General features: G+C 45.9%; 1 protein-coding gene across 1 annotated transcript; it reads left to right on the forward strand.

Moving 5' to 3' along the window:
* The first annotated feature begins 175 nt into the window (after positions 1-175).
* LOC115396012 (ribosomal oxygenase 2-like) lies at positions 176-7,322 on the forward strand. The gene is made up of 5 exons (XM_030101746.1): positions 176-1,014; positions 4,239-4,398; positions 4,492-4,580; positions 5,222-5,332; positions 6,878-7,322. Exons 1-5 carry the CDS (start codon positions 949-951, stop codon positions 7,028-7,030), a joined length of 579 nt encoding a protein of 192 aa, XP_029957606.1. The 5' UTR covers positions 176-948; the 3' UTR covers positions 7,031-7,322.
* The last annotated feature ends 5,137 nt before the right edge of the window (positions 7,323-12,459 follow it).

Below are 12,459 nucleotides of genomic sequence, written 5' to 3' on the forward strand. Positions count from 1 at the left end.
CTCTTGAGACTGTTCTCTGGATCTGTTCACAATGCAGATCCGGATTTCTCACAGGTTCATTATAAACACAGCTCACATACATTTTCTTTTTTTGGAAGGATGCATCTCCTTGTCGCTCACTCAGCAGCTGTAGATGGCATCGCAGACCCGGCACTAGAGGGGGGCCGGGCCCACCCTTCCAGAAATCGGGCCACCCAGGACAGACTACAACACTATTTTAAATCAAGTTGCAACCACTCCAGTGGTTGTTTATGATGATGCTTTTCATGTCATCTTCTCCAGACAATGAGGATCCCATAGACGACTGTCACACTAGCAAACAGTCTCCTTCAGAAGTTCGCAGACTGTCAGCTTCAAGTTTCTGCACTTTAGATTTAGTTTGTTGTGGTTTGTGCAAGCACTTGAAGAAAACGAGTGCTGACTGGGCCACCCCAAAATAAGCCATGGCCCTCCAGCTAATTTCCTCTGGAGCTGGGTCTGCAGCGCTGCTGTGGCATTTAGTCTCTCTGGAAAAACCAGTGAAGAGAAGGAGCAGGCTCAGACTGACCATGGTTGAAGAACCCAGAAGCAATGTGTCTTTTCTTGGTTGTAGAGCGGTCGTTTCACAGTCGGGATGTTGTTGGTTTGATTCTCCAGCTCCCCCTGTCCATGTGATGAAGTGTCCCTGAGTAAGACACTCCACACTGCTCCCAGTGGACGGATTGAGCGCCATGCATGGCAGACGCCTCCGCTGGTGTGATGTGTGTGAAGCGCTGAGATCTGCTGGAGTGTAGAAAGTCCATTTTAGCTGGAGTTTACTGGTCATGGAATGATTCCATAAGTTCTTCTGACCTTTCAGACCAGTTTTGGGATTCTGTTCTTTTTCTTTTTGATGTGTCTGTTAATTCCCTTCTTCTTTCTGTCCTCTGGAGGTCATGGGGAGATTTGCTGTCCGATGCTTTTCCCGTCATGCTGTTTGACAGGAGCAGGACTGAAGTCAGCCTGAGAGAGGGCATGCCCAGAAGGCTTTTACTGGTCAGTGTGGCACTTGTGACTCACACACACACACACACACACACACACACACACACACACACACACACACACACTCTGCTAACTCTCGCCCTCGAGCCGGTCTCTTGAGTTTTCTGGCAGACTGACACTGTGGGGAGCTCGGGGTTGTGATCACACACTGATAATCATTTTTCAGAAGTGTTGCCCTTGTATGTTTCAGTGCATTTTCAACAAATCATTATGGCCCTTTTCCATTAGTGCCACCTCGACCCCACGTCGCACAGCTCAGCCCTGGAACTGTCCTGTTTCCACTCCGTTTTCGTCCTTCAACCGCGGTTTTTTTCAGCGGCGACTCAGCCCCACTCTAAAGTGGTTCGATCGAGGCCGAGTGGGGCCGAGAATGTGACATGTTTAAACAGTGTGTGACGTCACTTTTTGACAGCAACCGAGCGACTCGAAGTGGGCGCCATTTTTCAAACCTCGTCGTTCGTCCACGGAGTAACTTTTGCTGCCATTGTATGAGGACACACCCGAAGTTCAAACCTTTTCAGGAATACTGTCTGACGAGAAAATCCAGCGGGAGCTGGGCGGAGCCACAAGAAATGAAAAATATACGGGGAGATAGCACAGGCTCTGGCGTCGCACGGCTACACCCGGATGGTGAAGCAGTGCCGCGAAAAATTGAATAAACTGAAATGTGACTACGGTGCAGTGAAGGATCACAACGGTGGAAGTGGGTCGAACCGCAGGAGATAGCGGTGGTTCGACAACACGGCGGCCATTTACGACCATCGACCGCGAGCAACACGAGGGAGGTCGGCCCAGAGTCCTTTGTGTCCCCGCAGGAGGCCTCAGTGCAAAATGGTGAGTCTCAAAACTCCAAGGTTTGTGGTAAACCGACACAAGGACAGGGGAAATTGTAAATACCGTTGCAGACGCAGCTAGAGCTAGTTGTTACCTTTCAGTGTCGGCCCTGTGCGTTGTTTCGCTGGCCATTACAGCCATTGTTTTCCTCTTTTTTTGCGCATGCATTTGTACATGGACGTCGTGAAGGAAGAGTTTCCCTACAATTATATAATGTTGTGCGCGTCATTTTAGCATAGAAAAAATGCCACAACAGTAACATGGTAACATGTAATGCCGGCAAGATGGGGTAACGCTTCCTTTACTGGGGGCACAATGGAGTCCGCATGTCCGCTTGTGGCTACAGCAGCAGCTTACCACCACCCAGTATGGAGAGAATGAAGAATGCAATGTAAAGCGTCTTTGAGTGTCCTGAAAAGCGCTATATAAAACCAATGCATTATTATCTTGAATTTTGCGCATGGGAAGGTTGACGGTTGCATATTTTTTTTCACCTACATGACATGTTAATGTTGAACTGGTTTTAAAAAGGAAGAAGGCAAAGAAATTCCACAGAAAACACATTTTATTCATCCACTGACAAAAGGCTTCATGAGACAATGACACTAGTGTCGTTGTGAGGACATATCAAGTTTAAAACATGCTGAACATCAAATTTGGGGTTCCCCTGGTGAGCTGGCTGCCACTGCAACACTGACGCCTTAAGTGTTTGCAGACAAGAATTACATTAGAGCATCGCGAGCATTCTCACCCATTCGCTCTCGATTCTGAGCCGCTGCAGGCTGCCCTGCTTCTGCAGTACTTCCCGATGCCTTGAAAGACTCTCCATGACTTTCACAGAGGTTGTGCAGCGTGCAGCAGGTGAGCACCATAGACCACACCATGCAATGTCACAGTCATTTCTTTTCAGAAGGCAGCGCCACCTTCCCTTCAGCCTGCCAAAAGCATTGTCCACAGCCACCCGTGCTCTGCTGACTTTGGTGCTGAACAGATGCTGCTCAGCTGCTCAGCTCATGAAGCCATTCAGTGACACGGGGCGTGTCATGAGCCAGTTCTGCAGAGGGTCTACTGAGGCCCCCAGGATGTAATATCCTACAGTCACCTCCCCAACATCCCTGATGTGAGGGGGGAAAAGGTTCCCCTGGTTTACTAACTCCCGCAGCAATGACACCCTCAGCACCCTGGCGTCGTGCAACTCCCCGGCAGTCCAGCAAATACATGCCAAAACTGCCCCTTCCCATCAGCGACACCCTGCAGGAGTATTGAGTGCCAGCCTTTAGGGTTAAAGTACAGTACTCAGTGTGGCAGTACTGTGGTGCATGATGGGGATGTGGGAGCCATCGACTGCACCAACACAGAGTGGGAGGCCCCGCCTGTTTTCCATGTAGGCTGCTATTTCCTGGAACCTCCGAGCATCAGGGAAACAGATTAGGTCCGGCATCAAAGTGCCTCGACTGCAGCACAAAAGTCCTGCACACAGCTGCACACTGTGGAGATGCTGACTCTGAAAAGGTGTCCACTGCTGCTGTACTCACAGCCTGTGGCGAGCTTCCACAGTGCGATGGCCACTCGCTTCTTCAGAGGCACACACTCACAGAATGTGGTGTCCTGGCGCTCCATGGCTGGGCAGAGGAAGTCCAGCGCCTCCTCGGGCATCCTGAAGTTCTGCAGCCACTGTGCGCTCGTGAACCCCGGAACTATAACATCCCACCACTGCGAGGACCGTGGGAAAGCCCAGACCGACGGCTCACGTCGTCTGTGCAGCTGAACGAGCTGAAACACACACAAAACATGTCGCTGTCCACTGCCAATGCAGTGCATTACACTAACCAGGAGTTTCAGATTGGATTCACGGCTACTGCAGCAACTCACCATGAGATGACACTGCCTCGATCTTCTGCTGCGGTCGTCAAATATGAGCTCACGCAAGGCTTCTTCAATGCAGCGGTGCCGTTCAGCAACTCTTGATATCGCAGCCCGCAACCTCGCCCGCTCCCTCGCCTTTGAAGAAATTTTAAAATGTCCGTTTCTCGCCACGTTTTGTCGGTGCCTAACAAAATGCCAGAAACATGAGCGCCTCAAGTCTGTCCATTGTTGTGGGTGAAATGAAAAGATTTGGCGGCACCAGTCCGCGAATGTCGCATAACAGTCGACGCCACTTGAGGTTCACGTCGCCTTGCTGACGACACGACCTTGTCTCCGCCCCCTCTAAGGCTGAACCATGCATAATGGAAAATGAGCAGTGCGGAATCCGGCCAAGTGAGGCCGAAGCGGGCGTGGAGCCGAGGCGGCACTAGTGGAAAAGGGCCTTTATATTTTCAACATTTTTAGACTGTGTTCAAATTTGGCAAAATGTTCTGGATGTGTTTTTGGCTGTGTAGGCTAACGGTAGTGATGTGAACACCAACCGACGGCTGGCTGCAATCCTGCGAGCTGTGGCTGATGATCTGGAGGAGGAGGTGCAGAAATTCAGTCCCACTCACATGAAAAAGGATTTCATCAGCAACAGACTTCCACCGTACTGCCTCCAGCAGCTCCCAGGTTTGTGTGTGTGTGTGTGTGTGTGTGTGTGTGTGTGTGTGTGTGTGTGTCCCTCCCCGGTGTTGCTGTTGTTCTCAACCTGTGTGTGTCCAGCTGGGAGGATGCCTGCTTTGGAGGACACAGTTTTTTTGCAGTTTAAAGATCACATGGTCATAACGGTAGAATCCTGTCAGCAGAACACAGTGAGTCTCTTTCATCTGGAAAATCTCTTCTTAAAACATCTTATGAGACCACAGCTGTGGTTACAATGCCCAAAAGCATTCCGATTAAATGCTGACCTGTTTAAATTTGCACCGTCCGCTCGACATCTTGATGGGATAGTGAGGAGTGGTGGAGTCCAGTCGAGCTTTGCTGCATGTCTGTGACGTTCGGTCAGCTCGCCGAACGTCGTGATATTCTCACATATCACGTGAGAAGAAAAAAAAAAAAGTGTCCCGTCTTCACAATTATATTTTGAAAACCAAGAGAATTTGATGTTGGATTTCCAAAAAAAAAAAAAAACCAATTAAATGAAACAAAAAAAGCTTCTATAAAAATGGAATCACTTTTTTAAACTGGTGGGCTTTCAGTGAAAGCAAATGTCACAGTGCATTATGGGTTTGATCCACTGAAATGAATCAGATCATCTGAATCAGATCAGATGTTAGGGCATCTAATAATGATTAAGTGTTCAAGGAAATTGATCTGATCCTAAAACCAGAAATAATTTAGTCAGAACGACAAAAAAAGACCATATAAATCCAGCTACTGATGTTTGTTCATATTATTGAAGCTAGTTAATCCTCAACAGACATGAAGAACTAAAGTCTGACTTGTGTTTCAGGATGAGGCCACCGAGCAGTTTGTCTGTGTGTTCCATTCTCTGAAGAACAGCAGGGAGAACCACATGATGGGTGAAATCTGTGATGGAGAGCAGCAGTGGGACCACTCTGCGGTAAAGTCAGCAAAGCACTTAATTCTGCTTGTTTTCATAAAAATCTAGCTAAAAGCAAGTTTAGGGCACGTTTTTAATTTTGTGGATAGGTTAGAAAACACTTCAAAGCTGCCTGCATGTAGGGCCAGGCACATACAAATTCTTCTTGGTGAAAAAATGGCAAGGTCTGGACTTGAGCAGTTGACAAAACGAGGTGTGAAGTGTGGGGACCCAAAGAAGAACCAATTGAAGCTTCACATCAACAGCAATTCGTTTGTCAACTCAACACTTTCAAATGACTCCATGAACTCATGGAATCATCTGAGACAGGATAGGGACGAGGTGGAGGAAGGACCCCCAAACAGCCCAAACATCATATCTGAGAAATGACAGCAAACACTAAACTAGAAAATTACAGAGGCAATTTTACTTTGTGCCTGCCAGCTGCTGCCAAGAGTGTGCGTGTTTGTGCCCTGCCAGAATTAAATTATTTGCCCAGATCTGAAAGAGTGCAGTCCAGAAGAGTGCATCCAAAACCTGCTACGTGTCTTTTCCTGAACATTTTGTTTTTTGTGCGTGCTTTCTATTGCCAATGTGTTTTCTGCCCTTTCTCCTCCAGTCAACATCGTGTTTCGAATTAACTGGTTTCCTTGTTAACCAATGACCAATTTCCTTCTGCTTTCCAAGCAGACTCATAAAAGGTCCGACATTATGTTGTCAGGTTTTTAACACTGAGGCTGTGTCTCAATGTCAGCTGGTCTCCATGGCAACACACACCTGCTGACTGTCATGGCTGATCACAGCTCAGAGCGCACTGAATACAGATACGAATGTTACACTCACACACACACACACACACACACACACAACGAGCACACACACAGATTACAGTAATGTCAACAGCACCTAGCAGGTACAAAGTAAAATTTCCTCTGTAATTTTCTAGTTGAAAATTACAATTGTGCTCTTGCTTCTTTTTATCATATTACTTCTAAATTTTATCAATCTCAGTGGACAGCAGAGTAAGAATTTAATTGAGCAAGGAAGAATTAAAAAAACTGTTCATACTAAACATGTTGCCACCAGCTACATGGGGAAAAGCTAAACATGTAGTCACGATAAGTACATAGCCATCACCAACTAACACTGAGGTTCTTAACACTACCAGACACAATTATCCACATTAAAAGTCAAAATACGGAATAAATCCAATGTAATGTTAATGTTTGGACTTCAGTAAAACAATTAGCCTAATTCTAACACGTGTTACTCTGAATTATCATTTAAAAAAATTTAACCACTGATGAGAGATTCTTAAAAGATGAAAAGAAAATATTTTTTGCACCTATTGGGTAAATTTAAAATTCTGTGATTTATTGTTGTTTTTGAAATGAAGCCAATAAGAGAAACAATTTTGCACTTTGAGAAAAACAAGGCTTCCTGTGGAATGGATGTAATTCAATGGAAGGTCGTGTTCAGTTCATGTAATGTACAGCGCCACACTCATGCATAAAGTGTGCCTAAAAGGTTCTTCAGGTCTGACGTTGTGCTTGTCTGACCCTGCAGGGGCTCCGGTTCTCCCTGTCTCACATCCAGGCCCTGCGACAACTGTTGCAGTCTGAACAGCTCCCTGTACGACAGATCCAGCTGCCAGAAGACCAAGACAAGCTCAGTTTGAGTCTGGCTTTGTGGAGTGAAGGTCTGCTGCAAGTCCTCTGATCCTCCTCAGTGGTACTGCAGTTAGTGGTGAGGCCTCGGCAACCATTGCCTTTATTTTCTGAAGCCGCTCGATGGCACTCTTGCTTTTAAGATAGAGGCTGAAGGACTGACAATGAAGTGTGCTCTCAAACATTTATTAAACAGATAGGACCAACTAGTGGCTCCATAAAATAAAGAGAGTGGTTCACGAGGCCTCATTTGCACATTACCAACTCTCTCTTCCGTAGTTTTTTTTGTCTTTGGTTAGACAGACATTTAGATGACAGTGCCTCTGGTAAAGGAATGCTCAGGACGGTCTTTCCTGCCTCTATGTGGCCAGATGTGACCTGCAGTTAAATCTGTTCTGTAGATGTGAGCTGATATTTAACCTGTTATTTAACCTATTCCAGTTGCTGATGCACAAACATAAAAAATATTTTCAGTCATTTTCTGTCTGACTCCTTTCTGTGTCCGACCTTCAATAACTGAAGCTCAACAAGTTTCGAATATTGCCGTTTGACAATTTTAAACTCACTTCCTGTTTCTGTAATTTTAGTTTGTTGACTGCTTGAGTGAAGTGTTAAAGCTCCTTGCCTGAGTTTTGAAGGAGAGGTTTTTTTTAATCCAACATCTGGAGGTTCCGCCCTCCCTCTGCTTTCATGAGCGACCAAGCCACGCCCCTTTGATTGTGCACGCGCATTACCTGTCGGTGAAAATGAGAAGCATCTGAGTCCTACAGCATCCTCCATGTTGAGCTGTTTCCGGTGGATGTTCAGCAGACAGTTGGATATATCTGCTGCAGAGCTAACTCTCCTCTGCTGGGCGAGCGCCGTGCTCTCTGGCTGCTCCACACTTTGATTGACAGCACGACAAGGCGGAAGCTCGAAATCTATTGGCTGAAGCTGACCGCGCTTTTTCGGATAACATGGGGGTCTATGAGACGAAGGCGGAGCTCATAAATAAATTTTTATATTGCTATGCTAATATTATAGTCAAGTATTGGAACCAGACTGACCCATTGAAGCTCTGTTAAAAATGATACATACGAGGGTGTACCCAAAAAAAAAACCGAATTTGATTTTAACTTTTTATTTATGACATTTCAAAATAAACACCACCGTCGCCTTCAAATAATCTCCATCCGCATTATGCAGCGGCTCCAGCCGTGTCTCCCACTTCACCAATGCGTCGTCAGACTCGTGCGTAATTGTGCCATTTTTTGCCGGCTGCGATTTTTCTGTCCCCTCCTCCACATCTGCAAACCGGCTGTCCCTTCAGCTGCTTCTTTCACTTGGGGAACAAGAAAAAGTCACTGGAGGCTCATCTGGAGAATCAGGCGGATGGGAGAGGAGATTCATCTCATTCTTCCCAGAAACAGCGTGAGGCGCAGCGCCGTGTCCGCTGGCGCTCTGTGGTGGTGGATCAACCGGCTCCACTCCGCCACGACGCTGCTGTTCCTACTCACAGTCCTCACGGAGCGTCTGAGGACTTCCTGTAGTAGTCCTGTTTACAGTCTGACCTGAGGACAGGACTCGCTAGTGGACGAGACCCTGGACAGCCACGAAGCAGCTCAGCATTGTTTTCACGGCTGAGCGGACTGACGCGCCGACATCGGCCCTTCTCAAACCCACCGGACCACTCATGGCCCGAGTCTTCCCCAGAGCAGCTCCTTGTAGGCTTGCTGCAACAAGCTGAGTGTTTTGCTGCTGGTTTTCCAGCAAGAAGCAGAATTTAATGTTTGCGCTGCTCTGGCTCACAGTCAATTGTCGCATTCTGGAAAAATCGCAGACCTCCTCTGCACTTGTTACTATAAATAGCTCCTGACAGGCGTCAGTGTCACTCTCGGAGCTCAGATTTCTCACAGATGTGCACGAGGCTTACCTGCAGCACATCTGACGGCCAGAAGTCGGAACTCATTATTATTATTGTTTCTAACCAAATTCCGTTTTTTTTTGGGTACCCCCTCGTACGTTGGAAATGAACGGAAACTCCGGACACCAGCTTTAAGCCTGACTCCACGTTAAAGTGGCAGGGTGGTGTAAAAACGCCTGGGGAATTTCACCCCAGCCAAAGGGCAAACACTCACTTCATCTTGATTTCCAGAATGAAAATCGGGGCCTCACGATCCTTTTGACTCTGGCTTCTCAGCAGGAGGTGTCTGAAAAGTTTACCACAGGTATGTGGCGGCACAGCGTTCAGAGCGACCTTGCCTTCTGATCCTTCGATGTCAGCTCGAGTGAAGGTCTGTGAAGCAGAATTCACGAAGCGCTGATTGTTCAATAGCTTCCCTACAGAGCTGGGATAGACAGGTTAGTTTTGATGGTAGGTTTTAACTACACAAGGACTGCAGACAACTATGTCTACAAAATTTTGCCCCCCCCCCCCCCTAAATAGTAGTAATATAGATATACTATTATTTATTAATTCATTCATTATCGTACCGCTTTTCCCTTTCAGGGTCGCGGGTGGCTGGAGCCGATCCCAGCTGCTGTGGGTGAAGGCAGGGTAGACCCTGGACAGGTCGCCAGTCTGTCGCAGGGCTGACATATATATTCAGACATACAACCATTCACTCACACATTCACACCTAGGGACAATTTAGGGTGACCAGTAACCTGACATGCATGTTTTTGGGACCGTGGGAGGAGCGGAGTACCTGAAGAGAACCCACGCACCACACGGGGAGAACATGCAAACTCCACACAGAAAGGCCTGAGCCACGGCCAGTATTTAACCCAGGACCTTCTTGCTGTGAGGCAATGAGCGCTAACCACTGCACCACCGTGTGGCCATATATACTACTAGATCCTATTTATTTATTCATGTATACTATATATAATAGTGGTATAATATATATATCTATATATATATATATGTCGTGATATATATTATTATATATGTATTAGGGCTGTCAGAAAGAACGCTTTAATTGCGCTACTTAATTTATGTAATTAATCTGATTAAAATTTTGAAACGCAGTTAATGCATGCTCATCATGACAAGGCTCACCTCTACCAGCGGGTGCGGTAGTGCACCCGCATGGAATGCAAGCTGCCTGAAGCTGCCAGCAACCGAAGAGGAAGAAGAAGAAGAGCCTCCCCTCAGCCACAATCTGGCTGCTGTGCGGACGTCCGCAGATCAGTCCGCGGACCCTAGTGGACAGGAATTCAGTGACGATTTTTACCGGACCAACGCACACCCACAGCGGACATGTGAAGCTGGACGGGCAGCAGACAGGAGGCAAAGGAGGCCTGGAGGTCAACTCATTCATCAAAACAGAAGAAGAAGCAGTATGGAGGGAGAGAAGCCGCTGCCCCATGGATTCTACTTGTTTGAGTAAAAAAATGTTGAAGCAGTTTTCTGTTTTCCACACAAAAAGGAACACTGGCTAAGAATGCCCTGTCAATTGTGCAAGAAAAAAAGTGTGGTATCTCTTAGTTTAACTTTTCTTGCGTTACTGCATTTGTTACAGACCTGAAATGTAACTCCTGTAATTTCAGAGGGACTGCAGAGGTAGCGCTGCACACACAGAGACATTATGTTATGGTGTGCATGTGTACTTTCACTACTTTGCACTGCTTGATGCGTAGGAGCAAATCCAAGGGACAGGCAGGATGGGAGCTCCAAGACAGTTTATTCTGGAATACATGGGATACAGACCAACAACTGAGCAGCTGATCTCTGTTCGCATCTTACTGTAATGCATGCATAAAGTGATGGATTAAAAGAACTTGTAACACTTTACTTGAAGCCCCTCTTTATAACACATTATAAGTAGTTATAAACACTAATACATGATCACAATGCTTTATAACTCACTATACAGCAGTATACAACATAGGATTAAGGTTAGGGTTAGGGTTAGGGTTAGGTCCTGGCATTGTGATCATCTATGAATGTTTATAACTATAGCTACACATGTTATAATGGCATTATAATGCTTTATGAATGTACTTATAATGTGTTATGCAGGGGGGCTTCAAGTAAAGTGTTACCAAGAACTTTTATCTATTTCAGTCATCAATGTAATGCTCTTTATAAAGGCCGTGTGGTGAGTGAAGCAGAGATAACTTACCCAGTTCAGACACCGGAAAAACTGCACAGATAAGCTGCGCAGCGTTACAGTCACACAGTTCCGGTGAGACTTTCAAAATAAAATACAATAAGAACACGGTGAGACTTTCAAAATAAAATACAATAAGAGCAAAGTGTCTGTATCCCAAATTTAACATGAATTTCAAGATATTTACACTGTTACACATGTTTTAGTTTTTTGAATATTTATTTTATTTGGAGCCTTAAATATAAAACACATCACATGTTAAATATATATAATCACGTCCTGTCATTTTTTGTTAATGCAATACAGGAAAAAAGGGTATATTTCAGACATAGTTGGAAATTGCGATGATTTGTGATTAATCGTGATTAATTTGTAAGCTGTGATTATGTGATTAAAAATTTTAATCATTTGACAGCCCTATATATATATATATACATACATATATACATATATATATATAATATATACATATATATATATATATATATATAGATATATATATATATATATATATATATAATATATACATATATATATATATATACATACATACATATAGACATATACATACACATGTGGCTGGATAGTCTAGTGGTAGAGGACACTGACTTTGGAACAGGAGGTCGGGGATTCGAAGTTAGGCCCTTGGACAAGGCCCTTAAAGCTCGGGTCGGCAATCTTTGAAAACTAGCATGTAGCACGAATGTAGCATCTCCCAAGGCTCCGCCTCGCTCCCACCCCATTGGAGGAGCTCCTGTTGGTAGCGGAGGCGCCGTGCGCGGGAGCGCCACTCGCACAGAGATTGTGATCGCCTCCAATGTTATTAACCTTCTGACTGCCGCACCACAATGCGCAGAGGAGCAGCGCCCGCTCTGCTTCGTTCTATTTTTCCACGCGAGCCGTGAGCGCCTTGGTAACGCGCGCGCCGCACTGAACCAGGGCCAGTGCACGCCATTGAAATGTACGTGCAAGGGGCTGGTCGAACTGCGAAGGGATTTGATTGTTTCCTGAAGAGCGGTCCGCACCTTACGATTGGTCGGAGTTTTACTGTCCTTTGGCCGCTGCAGTTGTCAGATTTTTCCGCACCTTTTTCCGTCCACATAATGTGTTGACTTCTCCCAGGGGGCAATGAGCATTTAACTCAGTATGACTAAAAGTGCTTTTGGACAACATCGTCTACCCTAGCTTTAACACATACATGTCCACACCTCAGCATGAGCGAAACCATAAATGAAAGAGTCATACCGGCTCGGACGTCGCCCGGGTCAACAAGGTCCGCGTCAGTTGTTGTGGAACCAGGGCACACTGATGACAAATTACTACTGGAACAAGACACTCGTGGAGCTGGTCGGAGAACAGAGCATTAATGGAATGCTACTACAGCAGT

Source organism: Salarias fasciatus, chromosome 10 (genome assembly GCF_902148845.1).
Source record: "Salarias fasciatus chromosome 10, fSalaFa1.1, whole genome shotgun sequence".
NCBI classification, from domain to species: Eukaryota; Metazoa; Chordata; class Actinopteri; order Blenniiformes; family Blenniidae; genus Salarias; species Salarias fasciatus.